At 41.4% G+C, this 16851-nt stretch overlaps 1 protein-coding gene across 2 annotated transcripts in view; it reads right to left on the minus strand.

Annotated features, from left to right (window-relative positions):
• The window catches only part of LOC120566617 (complexin-2), a 65675-nt gene that overhangs the window by 13920 nt on the left and 34904 nt on the right, over window positions 1–16851 (minus strand). The window contains exon 2 of one of the 2 annotated variants that reach the window (XM_039813162.1): window positions 6199–6372. In XM_039813162.1, the coding sequence (XP_039669096.1) occupies window positions 6199–6229 (31 nt within the window). In that variant the 5' untranslated portion in view covers window positions 6230–6372. Of the gene's footprint in view, window positions 1–6198; window positions 6376–16851 lie in introns of both variants that reach the window. The other variant, XM_039813161.1, reaches the window with a different exon arrangement.

Raw genomic sequence — 16851 nt, forward strand, 5'->3', positions numbered from 1 at the left:
CTGAAGTGCTCTTGAGCCCCATAAACTGTGTGGTTCTGTGTGGAGTCTCCGGTCAACTAATCAACCCAGCACACGGCTTCCTGTTTTTTTGCACCTTCCGCCTGCTTGCCATCATCCCGCCTGCACAGGAAATTAAACCGTGAGTTCGACCTGACTGGTCAGGACCAGTTCACGCTGATCCCTCCGAGATTACCTAGACATCATCTTTTATATGAGCTTATATTTTATATGAGAAAATGTGAGATGTTCACGTGTTTGATATCCTGGCGAAGGCAGGAAGTACATATTGGAGACAGGGTATAAGATAGGGTGAACTTTGTTTATCCCCAAAGGTACAGGCTGTAGAGAGACTCAGTGGTCACATCTAATCACCTACGCACGTCACAGCCCACTCTCACTCAAAAGCGTACAAATAACACGGGTTTACACCTGTGAAAATACGTGCAATGTGTACGCTAAAGTAAAATTGTGCGTACAGTAGATACGTGGAGTGCTCCAATTACAGTAATGGAAACCGCTGCGTTTATAGTATAAAGGGATGTGGGACCGCATAAGGAGGTTGGTTAGGGTGGTGGATGGGTGAAACACAGGACTTTCACCCAGGAGACCGGGGTATTTGAGACCAACGTGTTGGACTGACAAACAAAGAAAGTAAAAAAAACATTAAACATAGTTTAGTTTTGGTGTCTTTAAAATGACTTGTTGCACTAAATGTGCATGGTGTCCGCTCAGTGAGGTTCACTCCCCGGTCCATGGATCCGCCTCGCTGTCCTGGACGGATTAATCTAACACAACGAGGAAACTCTGATGAACTCAATTTCTAATTAAACAACCAGTAAATACAATCTGTGGCCCGAAGCTGAAATCTATAGCTCAGTCTGCACCAATGAAATGCCCTGGAGTTGTCCAACACCTAATGACATTAGTGAGGCCTGTGTGTGTGTGCGTCAAGTTAAATTAAAAATAAAGTTGCAGCTAAACTGGAGAAAGTGGATGTGTGTGTGTGCACCGGTATGTGTTGTGTTCTTGTGTAGTCAGTGATACTCAAAAAAAGGGGAGATGTCAAATAAAAATAAAAAATAGAGATTTTTTTATAATTTGTCATAATCTACTCACAAAATAGTTTTTTTTTACAATCATTTGTCACTTTTTTAAACTTTTAAATAGAAAAAAAGTGATGTTTTATTTTACGGGTCTGTACTATCCGAATAAATTCCCAAACATTTCCGCGGGAAATTTACAAGAAAGATCTATGTCCAGTAGTCTTGTACTAATTATAGGGAAAATAGGAACAGTGTTAAATTATACACTTCCAATTAATTTATTCCAATGATTACTGGTGTAAGTCTAACTTAAAACTAAAACTATTTTGGCCCGTGCACAGCAGGTCAGCTGAACATGTAAGCATGTGAGATTTGTTGACAATCAATTACGAAATTCAACAAATGTGGATGATATAGTTTATAATAATGAACAAATAATGAATGAAAGATACTTCGAGAGAAAACAGTCAACCTTGAATGTCAACATTTACTAAATGGAGGTTTTTGTTCAAGGCACATCAAATAAATGCAAAAATATGTTTGGCTGCTACAAAATCAATCAGGTTGGGTCATTTCTATGCATGAGAAACACTGCAGGGTTGTTGTTGTTAGATTGATGTCCTGGCACGCCCACCTAAACACCGCACTCCCATTGGCTGGAGTATACACTTCATCTCATTATGGTCTTGTTCCCCTCTGGACCAAAACCACAACAGAAACCTCATCTGTGTAAGTGTGTGTATATATATATATATATTCATTGATGACCAGCTGCGTCCCAATGAAATAAATGCCGGTCTGTTCCAGGAGAAAAGGTCACAGCAAAGATAGTATCTCTACGGGAGGAAAATCACAACACTTCAATCTGGGATGGAAGGATGGCTGAAGGGGTAAACTGCTATACTGTAGCCTGTAACATGCAAAAAAGGAGGGGTGGAGGCTGCATAATTAGTGTTGGGCATTGTTTTGATTTTAACAGTTATGATTCCAATTCCGATTCTTCCTTTCGATTTCTGTTCCTATCGATTCTCGATTCTGATTCTTTGAGGGGTGGAGTTGAAATGGTTCGCATGCTTATTTCACATTTCATTTTTGATTCAATGGGAATTTACAGTTTTACCAGGCTTTTTCAACGTAAAATAAAGCCACACTTACTGTGCTCCATGGCTGCAACGCAACACGTTACGGAAAACCCAAACTTGCGAGTGTTAAATTTGGAAACGATGATCAGATTCGAAACCAAATTTTCCAAACAACCTAATAAAAAAAGATTCCAATAACGAGACGATTCCATTGGAATCGTAATTTTTTAAACTGACTTCGAAATTGGAACCAGTTCTCCATGCCCAAACCCTAAGCATAATATATCGTTTTTTTAAGAGAGGAATACTTTAAGTTCAAGAGAGAACAAAAAATTCTAACAAACCAATCCGCACCACTCACAGCAGGAAGGACAAAAGGATGGATGGAAGGAGGGAGGACTGAGTGAAGAGCAATGGAGGAAAAGCAAACTGCAACAAGCCTGTAGGAGAGAAGGATGAGTGAATTAGAAAAGAGATGGGGGATCAAGCGAATGGGGAGCATGGGAATTGCTGGGCCTACACCAAGCACAGAGGTCGGGTCGAAGAATGGAGGAATGGATAAAGAAAAAGATGAAGCGATGAAGTGAGCCCAGCCAAATGGTGTTCAGACCGAACGAGATACAAATTCGGTGTCCTTCTATTCATGCAAATTCAAGGGCTGGAGTAGCCTACAGATTTGTTACCAAACCGGGAGCTGACAGGGTCAGACAAGGTATCAGGATCAGGTTCTGGCCATTTTGTTGCATAAAGTCCCAGGTGAGGTTTAGATTTCAAATGTAATTTGTAAGAAATGTTCTCTTTCTGTCTCTGACTGTGCCAATCGCCTGCGTCCATGTGTGTCAAGTAGATAAAAGATGCCCTGTGGGTAAAGGCAAAGATATAGCCAATATCGTAGCCAATGTGTTGGATTAGCCTGGCAAGCTAGTGGCCAGTATTGGAAGAAATAAAGCAAAAATATATTCTCGGTTCAGGTTTGAGTCTTGTCTCTTTCTTTGGCAGCGCCAGTTTTATTTGTGCTGGGTTTCAAAGGAGCGGGTACTGGCTATAGTTGTGCTAGATTAGCTGTAGCAAGCTAATAAAATGCTCTGACTGATTTCAAAAGTTTACAGACTGATTACGTCTCTTATTTTCTTTTACATCCTCTCGTATATTGCTCATGTTCAGATCATTTCCACCACATTGCACTACACTGAGGGAATCTGTATCTATTCAAATTTTTTAGAGATACTTTATTTTTATATATGACCAAATGAACAGCGCCCCCGTAGTGGCTCAATAGCTATCTCAACCACTAAATAAAATAGATAGCTATAGCCAGGGCTGTAGTACTCGAGTCCAGTCATGTACTTGACTCCAGACTCGAGACAGTTTATCCTATGGTCTCGGACTCGCTGGTATTTGGACTTGGACTTGTCTCGGTCTCTGCCACTGGTCTTGCCAAATATGGCTCTTGGTCTCGACCGAGTCCAGGTGTCTTTATTATGTTTACAAGGACCAGTATTACAGAGTCTGTAATTCTGGTCACTTCTTTTCTACACTACATATAGAGTGAAGCTATGTTGTCATTTAGTTGCTCAAATGCTCAGTACTAGTACCTAGCAGTGGTAATAGTAGTGGATTGGTGTTTGTATCAGTTCTAACACTGCTATTATGAGGTATCACCATATGTCATTCTGTTTTCTTTAGGTTATATGATATCTAGGGGAATGGCTATACTTACAAATCCTGGGAGTTGTGACAATGGTTTAGCTTTTAGATCAACAAATAATAACCCAAAATGATTGTCTTGATACTGTCATGCATAAGACTTTTTTTTTTGTTGTTGTCCTGGACTCGGTCTTGACTCGGACTCTAACCTTTTTGGACAGCCCTGGCTATAGCAGAGGTAGAAAAGAGGTTTTCCCGAATAAAAGCAGACCCATTGAAAACCTACCTGAACATATACTTAAATTTAAAAAATGAGACTTGATCAAAAAGAGCACCCAAAGACAGTCAGACCCAATACGAAACAGCCCATTAGACCTGATCCAGAACGTGGTCAAAGCCGACAGATTGAAATAGAGAGGGAAAAGCAACGCCCAGACCCAATTAGTCTGAATATAATTTGGCCCCAGTCAGACCCTCTTAAAGGAGAAGAAAATTCAAGAGCGAGAAAGATTTAGGTGTGTAAAGGGATCAGGGGAATAAAGCATGGAGGAATCGATGGAATGAAAACCGAGAGGAAGAAATGAGAAAGGGGGGGACGTGAGATGGAGATGGACGAGGGAGGGGAGGAGTAGAAATAATCGAGTGATGGGGATGAGAGAGTTTTGGGAGGAAAAAAGAGAGAGGGGCAGGCTGAGCTGTAGAGGAATAAATCTCATTTCATTCTGGCTGGTGGTCACTGAGCTGATGGAATGAGATGAGAGGGTTGATTTAAGGAGACATTGACCTCTGGCCCCTGGGGGCCCCTCACTTACAAGAACATTCACCCAGCCTGTTTTATGTTGCTCTTACTGATTGAGTCCAACCTCAGCCGATGTACAAGTCACCTGGGGTATGAATGAAAAGCAGGGGCAAAGCTTTGAACTTACAAAAGAACTTGTTCGTATTAAAAATGTATCACATCATATCCTGATGATTATTCCATCCTGTAATATAGTTTAAACAGAAATACTTTACAACTTTAAAACATTTTGAATAATATGATTGATGTCTGCCTTATGTCTGATACAACAGTTTCTCCCAACCATATGACGACATAGGTTGTTTATTCCTAGCCTCTAATACGACTCACAGGAGCGTCTTCATATCTAAACAACAGAACGTATGCGTTTTAAATGTGTCGATAATGGAACATCGCAGTTTGGTTAGGTTTAGGCACAAAAGATCGTGGTTTGGGTTAAAATCATTACACGAGAATGTTGTAGTACTCGAGATCAGGCTTGGTCTCGAGACCAATCTCAAGACCACTTTTTGAAGGTCTCGGAATAGATCACAGTTTGAACTGTCTTTTGATTATTTTATCAAGGCATTTCTCATGATACACTTACGGCAATGAAAGAGGTGAATGAAGACAAATCTTAATTTGTTTTCTGTGGAGGTTTTTTTATAGGAATGCGGATCTTTCAGATCAATTTGAGGAGTGCCAATGGTTAGCATTTTCCACATTTATCACGTCATGCAGTGTGGGACTCTGGTCTTGAACAGACCAGACCAGACACTGGTCTGGTCTTGGTCTCAACGCCTTACAGTCTGGTCTTGTTGATGACTTGTTCTCGGTTTAGGTGGTCTTGATGACAAACACTGGTTTAGTTACTTAACCTCTGGTTACGCACATGACGCAGAATGTGACATAGTTTTGTTTATTCTGATTGGATTTGAAAAAGTGTTGTCTGTATCCACATCAAAACCTAATCAGTTCTTCCTGAGCCCGTAGGCTAACTTTCCACCAAATTCCATTTAAATCTCTAATAACGTTTTTGAAATATCCTGCAAACTAACAAAGCTACACCAAGGATGTTATGTTTTTGAGATCTGGTTATGTTACCCCTCTCACATGCAGTAGTTCATATAAAATCAACTCTTTTCGAGCTGTGCAAACTTGAAACAAAGTTGCAGTAACAATTTTGATCATTTAGAATCAATGTGAGCAAATCATCTCAAGCAGAACATGCAACTCCTCCAAGTCACTGCAAAAAAATAAATAAAGGTATTTGGCCATAAACCAAAGCGTTGGACAGATTTGTTAGTACATTGGTGCTAATACAATGGTCTTTACAAGATTTTATGGCATTTGATCCAACTGTTAAGCAGTTTAATGATCGTTGATCTGCCTTGCTCAATTGCCAACATGTAACTCTGCACAGAAAAACCTTTAAATGATGCTTTATATTTGCTGACCGTTGTTTCCCCGGTCACTTACAATGAAACTGACAGGAGAACGCAGGCTTTACTGGGCTCTGAGCTACATTTTTCTAAACCATCTTAACAGAAATTTACCAACTCTTGTTCTGACCTGATTGCGGCATAGAAAATTGCCAAAGCATTGAGAGGTTACGATGCACATGCTGGGGCTACAGTTGAGTACTTACCACCTAAAGCTTGCTTCATAACAAAATCCATGGTTCCTGCTGATTCGTGTAGTTGTTTATCTCAAAACCAAAGAGAACTGAGCATGTAGCCACTAAGCCTGGGATCTCTGGGTGTCTTGGTCCTTTGCACTTTCCCTTCCTTCTGTCGTGATGCTGAACGTCTTCAGTGACTCTCTTCTGGACCAGAGAGAGAAGAAATCGGTATTAGTTTGGAATACATGGTAATTAAGGAAGTGCTGGGTTTACAATTCCATCTTCAAAACGTCAATAGAGACACTAAATACAGCGATATAGATCTCCAGTCCGTCAGGTATCGGACGGCGCGAGACAGCGGATCACGCAAACAACAGATAATGTGATCTTCTTAGCGCTCTATCTCTGGGACAGGAACCCCTTTCTGGGAAGCCCGAGGATCAATACTCAGGCCATTTGCTCCAAGTCACTTATCCCTCTGTAAGTCAATACCACTGGATCGCTCATCTTCTACCGCTGACTGGCCATAAATATTTCATGGTAAATAAAACGTGTTTGATTTTAATCCATCAAACTCATGACACACATTCACCATGCATGCAGAAAATCTTCTTACATCCACACTAGAGCTGCAAAGAATAAGCGATTAATTGATTAGTTGTCAACTGTGAAATTAATCGCCAACTATTTTGTTAATCGATTAGTCATTTTTTATGTAAAAAAATAATAATAAAACATTCTGATTGCAGCTTTTTAAATGTGAATAACTAGTTTCTTCTCTCCTCTGTGACAATAAACTGAATATCTTTGAGTTGTGGAAAAAAAAAAAGACATTTGAGGATTTGGGCTTTGGGAAACACTGATCGACATGTTTCACTGTAGTCTGACATTTTATAGAGCAAACAATCGAGAAAATAATCAACAGATTTATCTACAATGAAAATAGTGGTTAGTTGCAGCCCTAATCCACACATAAAACACACATACAGTACTTGCACTGTATGTAAGGGAAATACCAAAAGATAGTCACATCTTTTCTCATATATTTTCTCATTAATATTTCAATAAACTCTATATAAACTGTGACAATCCACTGTCTCAGTTTTCAGAAACTACTTCCTGTGTTTCCAATCCCAGCTGATAATACAATCGATGTGTGTGTCATTCTGTCGCCCAACTGCACTGAACATAAAACACTGAATTTGAAATGTATTTACGGTGCAGAGTGATATGTACAGTCGTCCAGCAACATTTAAAAAGCCCATGTCAAATATTGAGGACTCTCTTCAAAGGAGAGGAGTTAAGGTTTGCCCAAAAGTCTCTAGGTTGGTTGATATGCACAAAAAAAAGGAGTCTTGAAAAGCACCAAGTCCAGCAAGAAACTCACCAACTTGCAGCGCTGTCTCCTAACTCTAAAGGCAGTGACACACCAAGCCGATAGTCGTCCGTGGGACAGTCTGGCGAGGTCAGTGACTCAAGTCTATTCGGTGTGTTCTATGCATAGACAGTATATAAGTAGGGTTGGGTACCGAAACTCGGTGCCAATAGGGAACCGGTGCCGACGTAAACGGTAGTAACGAGACCGAATAAGAACGAAAGTTTCGGTGCCTCATTTCGGTGCTTGACTTTACACTACACCTGACAGCATGTAACGTTAGCCTACCTTTAGCTAGCAGCTGGATTAAACACCGGTAAAATGCTGACAGCTAACGTTAAACAGTGTAAAGTGTGACTGTATTTCACTGTGGAGGACTTCAACAGGATGTAACAGTCTGCTCTGCAGCGCAGCAGCTGCCGTTGTCGGAATTCATAGATATACAGACGGTGCGTTCACTTGCAGCTGTATGGAGCTAAATCAGGGCCAAATGTTTTGTTAATTTGAAAAAAATATATATAGTTGAAAAACTAAAGCTTGAAATTGAAAATTTAAGTTTTGGTCAAAACTTGGAAAAAATAAAACCATGTATTCAAACTAAAAATAAGTGTACCAATTTTTCTTTCAGTTTGAATAAAATTTAGATTCAATTCTGGAATTATTTTGAATAAATTATAATTTTTCATTTTCACTTTTATATTTCTTTTCAGTTCCACATTTCATGTTTTCAGATTCAAAACTTTTTTTTTACGTTCAAATCTTTTTTTCAGTTTCAAATCTTTTTTCGTTTTGACTTTTTTTCTCTTTCAGATCATTTTTTCGGTTTCAGACTTTTGGCCCTGATTTTGGGCGTGGGGGGTGTCGCTTCACTCAGGGCGTGGCATTATGAGTGACAGCCTAACAAAAAAGCGCAGAAGACTCCTCTGTCATGTTGCCTTCAGGAAATGGTGTTACTGTGAGAACTATGACTGAATGCTTTCTATCCACTATATATATATGTTTTTTATTATTTTTACAAACTGATACCAGTGACAAAGTTCCATTTAAATTTTTTTTGGGACAATACATGGTACCAATTACACTATAAGAGCAATAAACTGTGCCAGATTGTGCAGTTCAGCAGGAACAAATTCTCTTCTCCCACTTCCATGTAATTGACTTATAGCACCACAGTATTCACTTCGGCAGTCAGCATAGTGTCTGCTCCGCCAAGGCAACCTGCTTGCCACAGGACATGTGAAAGATATTAACCTTTTGAATAGATACTTTGGGACATTATCCCCCCGTGGCATTTTTGTCATTAACACATAAAGGGAAAATAGGTGGACAGCTGGAAATGAAGGATCACTAGCACTAAAGTTAGCATTAACTAACGTTAGCTTCACACTAGCTGATGTTTTTACACTAATTTCAGTGTCCAGCTCAAGTTTTTTGACTTTAACGTGTAGTGCTCTTTGTTAACCTGTGTTTGTCAGAATGACCATAACTCGACAGTGGCTGCCTGCAGCCGTACAGAGCCTTATAAATGTAAAATATTATAAGATAACTAACACTGCTAAGTTAATAGTGTTACCTTTTCATGGTTAGTTTAAACAACATCCTGGTCTGCTTTGTTAATCAATCAATCAAAGCTTTTATACGGACAAACATGGTCCAGAAAACAGACCGTAGACCTACAAATACAAAAAGACAAGTTAGTGTATTCTGATACAGTTAGGCTGTGGTAGAAGCCTTCAAAGTTTGCCCACTTGGCATATTTTGTAAGGCATAACTTTCATGCTGTTACATGTAATGTTATGTGTGTAAAACGTACTTTATCAGGCCAGAGCATTAATGTAAAGTCATATTTGTCTACTCTGTAAAAAGAGACCTTCTTCACTGCAGCAACTGTCGAGTTATGGTCATTCTGACAAACAGAGGTTCACAAAGACCACTACACGTTAAAGTAAAAAAACTTGCTTTCAGCTGGACACTGAAATTAGTGTAAAAACCCCAGCTAGTGTGAAGCTAACGTTAGTTAATGCTAACTTTAGTGCTAGCGATGCTTGAATGCCAGCTTTGTCCAGCTGTCCACCTATTTTCCCTTTATGTGTTAATCACAAAAAAAATGCCACTGCGGAGATAATGTCGCAAAGTATCTATTCAAAAATGCTAATATCTTTCACATGTCTTACCTGTGGGCTGGTGCCAGTGAATACTGTGGTGCTATAAGTCGTACATGGAAGTGGGAGAAGTCATTGTTCCTGCTGAACTGCACAATCTGGCACAGTTTATTGCTCTTATAGTGTAATTGGTACCATGTGTTGTCCAAAACAATTTTTTAAATGGAACTTTGTCACTGGTATCAGTTTGTTAAGTAAAAAGCACATATATATAGTGGATAGAAAGCATTCAGTCATAGTTCTCACAGTAACACCATTTCCTGAAGGCAACATGACAGGAGTCTTCTGCCTTCTTTGTTAGGCTGTCACTCATAATGCCACGCCCCTCTGAGTTGAAGCCACGCCCCCTACGCAAAATCAGGGCCAAAAGTCTGAAACCGAAAAAAAATGATCTGAAAGTGAAAAACAGATCTGAAACCGAAAAAAAAGATTTGAAACCGAAAAAAAAGATTTGAAGCCGTAAAAAAAATAAGTTTTGAATCTGAAAACATGAAATGTGAAACTGAAAAGAAATATAAAAGTGAAAAATGAAAATTTATAATTTATTCAAAATAATTCCAGAATTGAATCTAAATTTTATTCAAACTGAAAGAAAAATTGGTACACTTATTTTTAGTTTGAATACATGGTTTTATTTTTTCCAAGTTTTGACCAAAACTTAAATTTTCAATTTCAAGCTTTAGTTTTTCAACTATATATATTTTTTTCAAATTAACAAAACATTTGGCCCTGATTTAGCTCCATACAGCTGCCGTTGTCGGAATTAAACAACACAGACGGTGCGTTCACTTGCAGCTGCCACTGTCGGAATTAAACAACACAGACGGTGCATTCACTTAAAACAGGTAGCCTCGTGGTGCATTCACAGTAATTGTAAAATACCCTTTTCCCATCTGGGGTTCAACAGCAATATAATGGTGAAATAAGTTATTGTTATTGTTATTGTTATAGTTATTACATTATTATTAAATCTTTAATTTTGACCATGGCCTTAGCAATAAACAAGTCACTGACTGTTGTTTACTACCCTTATTTTTTTTCTTCTTCTTTTTTTTTAACTTTATTGAAAAGTACCGGTTCAGGCACCGTTTAGGCACCGGCACCGTTTTAAAAGTATCGATTTAGCACCGGAATCGAAAAAAAACCAAACGATACCCAACCCTACCCCCTTGGTTCTATGCCGTCGTCAGTCAGAGGAGCTGTCGGCCTTCATTTTGTCCGACCTGACATGTTGCGTCAGAGGGCGGGCAGTCGGACGCCATGACCAATCTGATTGGTGGAGTGCTAACCCGGATCTAAGCCTCTCAAAATCTGACGAAAATCTCTTAAACTGACCTTTGGCAATCTCAAATGAAGACAGATTCAGCAACTGCATGGCGTATTTCTCGCTTAAAATGTTTTCAGAAACACGTTTCGGTGAACTATTTTAGTACAATATGAGATCGTATTCTGAACAAGCCGCCATGACAGTCTGGCTTTGAATTTCCGGAGAAACCAGACTCACGTGATGCGTTCCTCCAATCAGCTGCCGGTTTTCATTTTTTGGGCAACAATACAGATCAGTGCCGCCTGCTGTTATGAAGACGTATTACACGCTCAAGTTCTGAGGCACTTTTTGGACCTCGGGTCAGTGTGTCAGGGCAGGGGCCAAAAATTCCACAATGGCCATTCTCTAGCACATGGATTGCGCAACACCCCTCGGTTCCGCTTAAAAAATGCGTCTATTTTCCATCAAAAATAGGTGGGTCAAACAAACACAGGACTTCCATCGAGAAGACCGCTCTCAGCATCCTGTTTGAAACCAAAAGTCAACGTTGCCTAATTTAAAATTACGTAAAGTACATACTTGAATGTAACCTAACCCCGTGTTTGAAACTGCGGCCGTTTCACAATGTGCGCCTGACGCTGTTACGAGGAAAAGTAAGTTTCCCCCGAAATGTCATTGAGGAGGTATTTGCGTTGTTTGTAATACAGTTGGACAGTGGCCATTATGGGAACTGCAGCTGCTTTGATCACTAAGCCATGGTTGCTCATTGGCTTATTTTAAATATGATGCCCTGTTGTCCCTGTTTTATGTCCCTGTATACTCTCACTGTTGCACGTTCATCTATTTGATAAACTCTCATACTGCACTAGTGTCAACCAAGATGAAATCCTCCACATTTATTGCACCTGACAAACCAGAATGCCATTTCCATAATGAAGCAGATCCCTCCCGCTCCTCCTCGCCGAGTAACACCCCACCTCCACCCCCCCTCCCCCTTCCTGTGTAATTTCGCCACGCCAATATGCCGAAGCTGAATAGAGCTGGGATGAGATTGGATGGGACGACAGATTGAGTTGCATAGCTTATTCTGGGAGGTAACAGGGGAGACAAGGCCGAGTGGGACCACAATCCATTTGTAACTGTGACCGAGTGCTTCAGGGGGTGAAAAGCCTCATTTCCATACACACACACAAACACACACACACAATGAGGACACAGCCACACAAGATTTCATTAACTACTGTATGCTGACACACAATACGAGAAACACAAATGCTACACACTGCAGTGCCCTGCTACGTCCTGCAGTGCCCTGCTACGCCATGAACTACTACAACTACTGTTTCTAGTCATAGTTCCATTATCTTTATTGTGAGAACACCCCCAACCAGCACCGTCAGACACCGCCTACCAAGAGCCTGGGTCTGTCCGAGGTTTTTCCTCGCCACTGTCGCACTAAATGCTTGCTCTTGGGGGAATTACTAGAATTGTTGGGTCGTTTTAAATTATAGAGTGTGGTCTAGACCTACTCTATCTGTAAAGTGTCTTCAGATAACTCTTGTTATGATTTGATACCTTAAATAAAATTGAATTGAATTAACCTGTCTTGGCATTCATTAATGTGTATCTGTGTGTATGCATACAAAAAATGGTGTGTGTGTGGGTGCGTCATCACTGTAAGGAGAGGATGGAGGCAATCATTTTGGAAATGAAATCAATAATTACGTTAAAGGAAATGAAAACGCTGTGTTGTGATGTTCTGCTGGTAAAAAAAAAAGAAACAAGATGCTGGTGTATTCACTCATGTGTCATGAGAACAAAACATAAATAGTTCAACAGATAAATCACCAGAAGAAATATTTATCAGATTACTGGGCTTCTTTGTTCCTACACCGGTGTGATTTTCTTGATGAACAACATTTGAAAATGTTCTTGGAAAATGAATAAAATCCAAGATATGGTTTGTAACCATGACAGCAAAGGTAAATGTATTTTGGTCAAACAGCTAAGTTGCTTCCGTCAAGTTCTGGTAACAATATGAAAAAGAAATAACAAAAAAGAGAAAGTTAAAAGTAAAAGTCTAAAAGTAAAGAAAAGTACATTATGGCTAGCCTGGTCCTACCAGACTCTGGTACACTAGCCTGGTCCTACCAGACTCTGGTCCACTAGCCTGGTCCTACCAGACTCTGGTACACTAGCCTGGTCCTACCAGACTCTGGTACACTAGCCTGGTCCTACCAGATTCTGGTCCATTAGCCTGGTCCTACCAGACTCTGGTACACTAGCCTGGTCCTACCAGACTCTGGTCCACTAGTCTGGTCCTACCAGACTCTGGTACCCTACCAGACTCTGGTACAGTAGCCTGGTCCTACCAGAGTCTGGTACATTTCATTTGTACAGAGAGTCTGGACAATCTCCAATGACAAGTGTTAACTTCCTTGAAGGCGGGTATTCTGTTGAAGTTTAAAACTATTGGATCTGCCCAGAGCCACTCTGGATCTGCCGTAACCAATCGCTAGCGTTAGCCTTAGCCACTCCTTCACCACTAACGGAGCGATCTGGAAAATCAAACTGTTCCCGAACCCCGTGGGGAGGAGGGCCACGACATCATGGCCACCAACACAACTCAGCAAAGACTGTTCTTGCTCGGGCTTTAACTTCTGGATATTCGGCAGCGTTGCCACAACGGACCGAATGGCTTCGCTCGCATCTTTCTCCGCCGCCATTACGGAACTACAACTCAAACTAGCGCACGACCTCAACGTCATCGTTCTCAGCCAAGCCTTCGACCGGCAAATATTTGGTCGGAAAAAAACCCAAGAATATACCGCAAAGCCAGATGTACTGAAGGAAAATGAAAATTGAGCAGAAGTACGTAGGAGGGCGGAGCCAGGCTACGTTATGGCAGCATTTTCCCGAAAACCATCGCAGCCCCCAACCCCCGTGGGCGAGGTCAGAGATCATCATGATTACCCGGGGTTCAGCCATTCTACTCATTGTGTACTACGTTCTTTCTTTACACACTTTACACAGGAAAATATACAAGACCTTTTGGATAACAAAAGAAGAAAAGCAAGAATAATAACTTTATGGGGGTCTGGTAGCAGAACATCTCTTATCGTTTCAGAAGCAGACTCAAGGAAAACACTAATCGAATAAAGAAAAAGATGCTGCTGTCTGACAAGGACATCTGGAAGAAAAGGAGACACACACACAGACACACACACACGCCATAATCAGTGATGTGGTCAGTATGAAAGCTCTCTTGTTATTTTTTTTGTTTTAAAGTGTTTTACGTTTTCATTGTGGAGATAAAAGTCAATTCCAAAGATATTTGCTCATAATTTTTTGAAAGGCTCTTAAGAAATGGGTTTGTCTCCACTGGTAACCATCATCTCCCTGCAGACTGAAAACCTTCTCCAAGGCAACAGCGCCAGGTCGACACAATCTTTCGAAAGTCCTCCCTGTGAGGACGACAGGAACAGTTCATCTTGCGTGTTAGCGTGTGAAAACGGAGGAGCGTAACTCTACCTGCCTCTGTTCCCATCCTCGTCAGAAACCAGAGGCCTGAACGGCGCGCGTTATGCAAGAGCTTATCAGTGGGCGGTTGGCGTTGGACTGGAAGCTGAAGCGGCTCTCTCCAGCATACTGCAACCATCTCCGCTCTGGTGATAGCGGAGGGGCTTTAAAACCTTGCATAACCCTCGCTTTCACACAGGGCCAAATATACTATACAATCACTGACGCCAGCACCCAAGGGCATTCCCCCGCTCCCGCCCTCCCGCCCTCCCATCATCTCCCATCATTCCCCCCCCCCCACCATTTTTTCCTTCCATCCTCCACCAGCCTTTCTTCTCCTACTTCTCCTTCCCTTTTTTAATTTCATAATCCGGGCGCTGGCAGCGGAGCGTGACGAAGGATAATGTTATCAGGGCCGGGCAGGACGGCGCGCTGATCCTATCCGGCTAATTGGAAGTTGTTTCCCCGAGTTTCACGGCCGGAGACTGGCATGGGAGCGGCTCTGTGAGAAATGGCGAAACGTGAGTCTGTCAACGCAACATGTTCATAACAGGCGAAGGAAATGTGGGGGGAAAAAAGCTTTACGTGTGTGTGTGTGTGTGTGTGTGTGTGTGTGTGTGTGTGTGTGTGTGTGTGTGTGTGTGTGTGTGTTTTCAGTTCAAAGATGACACGTCCGGACAGGATATAGTGATGATACAGTATTTTAATGATGGAAACAAAAGACATATTGCTGTTGTCGTGCAAAAACTCTTTTCTTTCTTTTTTTAGCTTTTAAAAATCAACATGTTTTTCCTGCTGTGCGGGAAACTAAAAACTGTACATGTAATAAAAATTTTTTATAAAGGAGCTAAAAACATCAGTATGGTCCTTTATGAAAATCCCCTGTCCTCTTAAGGTCCTATCCTGCACCCGGCGCAGCGCAAAGCCCGACGCAAGTGTCTTTGCTAGTTTAAGACCGACCCAGTTGTCAATTAAACGTCCAGCTCCCACGTCGTTTAAATAGCAAATGCACCTGCGCCCATCTGTGCGCCCATGGGCGAGCTGTTTTTACAGGGAGGCGTGTTCAGGTGCATTCTGGGCATATTGCCATCTTGGGGCAGCGGGAAGTGATCGTGCCATTGACCAACAAAAACCTGGTCTAAAGTCAATAACGCAGCATTTCATTGTTATTTTAACAGCAAATTAGTAAAATGCGCCTAGACTCGTGCACAGTGCACGCACACTATGCTTGTTACACACACATATAAAATGAATACTGTGTGTTGTGAAACAGTGCACCTGACCAGATAGTGTGGTTTCGATGGCTTGCAGGGTTTCAGGATGACTGGTCGGTTCAGACTTTCACATCCTGAAAAAAAGTGTTTCTCTCAGCAGCACACACATGCAAAAGATTACAACTACAAATATTACGGTGCATATCCGCCATCATAACAGTAATGCTCCAAGGTCCAAACGCGCCTGGCTTTTAAAGGGAATGGGAGATGATCTCTGATTGGTTTATTGCATGTTACGCCCAAAACACGCCTATGAATTAATGAAGACACACTTCTGAACCAGGCGCCCGGCGCACGGACCCATTTTCGCCCGTCAAACTAGCAAAAGTGGATTTGGACACGCCCCTTAACACACCTTCACACCGTGCACTTAGATCGTTAAAATAGTTAGTCTCATTAAACTCTTTCATAATTTCAGATGTTCTTAACCACAAATATTCCATTCATCGTTTTTCAAAACCACTGTGGAGATATGAGATTTTCACCGCACATTGTGTTCATTCATCTTGCATGTCAACAGTCGCAGTGGTTGCACCGGTCCCACATCCTGCATCTTTGCTGCATTAGTGATGTAATGTAATGTTCTCATCACTGTTTAACCACCCACCGCCACCATGTGTATCTCAGTAGTACACTGTGGTCAGCACTGAACTGAAGCAAATTACAACATGCAAGTCTGAAATCAGCCCGACTGAAACTTTCCAGGAAACCTTACCTCTATCTCTACTCCAGAAATGTGGTCCAGGTTCTGGTTTCTGCAAAAGTAAACTTTTAGACTGTCCGCCCCCCGAAAAACTCTCCCATGTCGCATGTTCAAGCAGCAATTACATCTCATATTTACGTTTATAGTGGCAGCGCCCTCTAGCTGACGTATTCATTATTACAGAGCAAAGCAGGAAGTAATGTGACAAAGTATAGGAGTGCCGCTTTCCGCACTATTAGGGATCCCACGCAACTTCTAGGCAAGTCCCATTCTACGAAGCAGCCCGATTGGTTGGGGTTAGGCATTGACCTCGAGTAGGTAAGGTTAGGATAGTCGACTGGTCGAGGATAGGACCTGAACAAAGCAGGTTCCGTTACCTT

The sequence above is a fragment of the Perca fluviatilis genome, chromosome 10 (genome assembly GCF_010015445.1).
Source record: "Perca fluviatilis chromosome 10, GENO_Pfluv_1.0, whole genome shotgun sequence".
Lineage (NCBI taxonomy): Eukaryota > Metazoa > Chordata > Actinopteri > Perciformes > Percidae > Perca > Perca fluviatilis.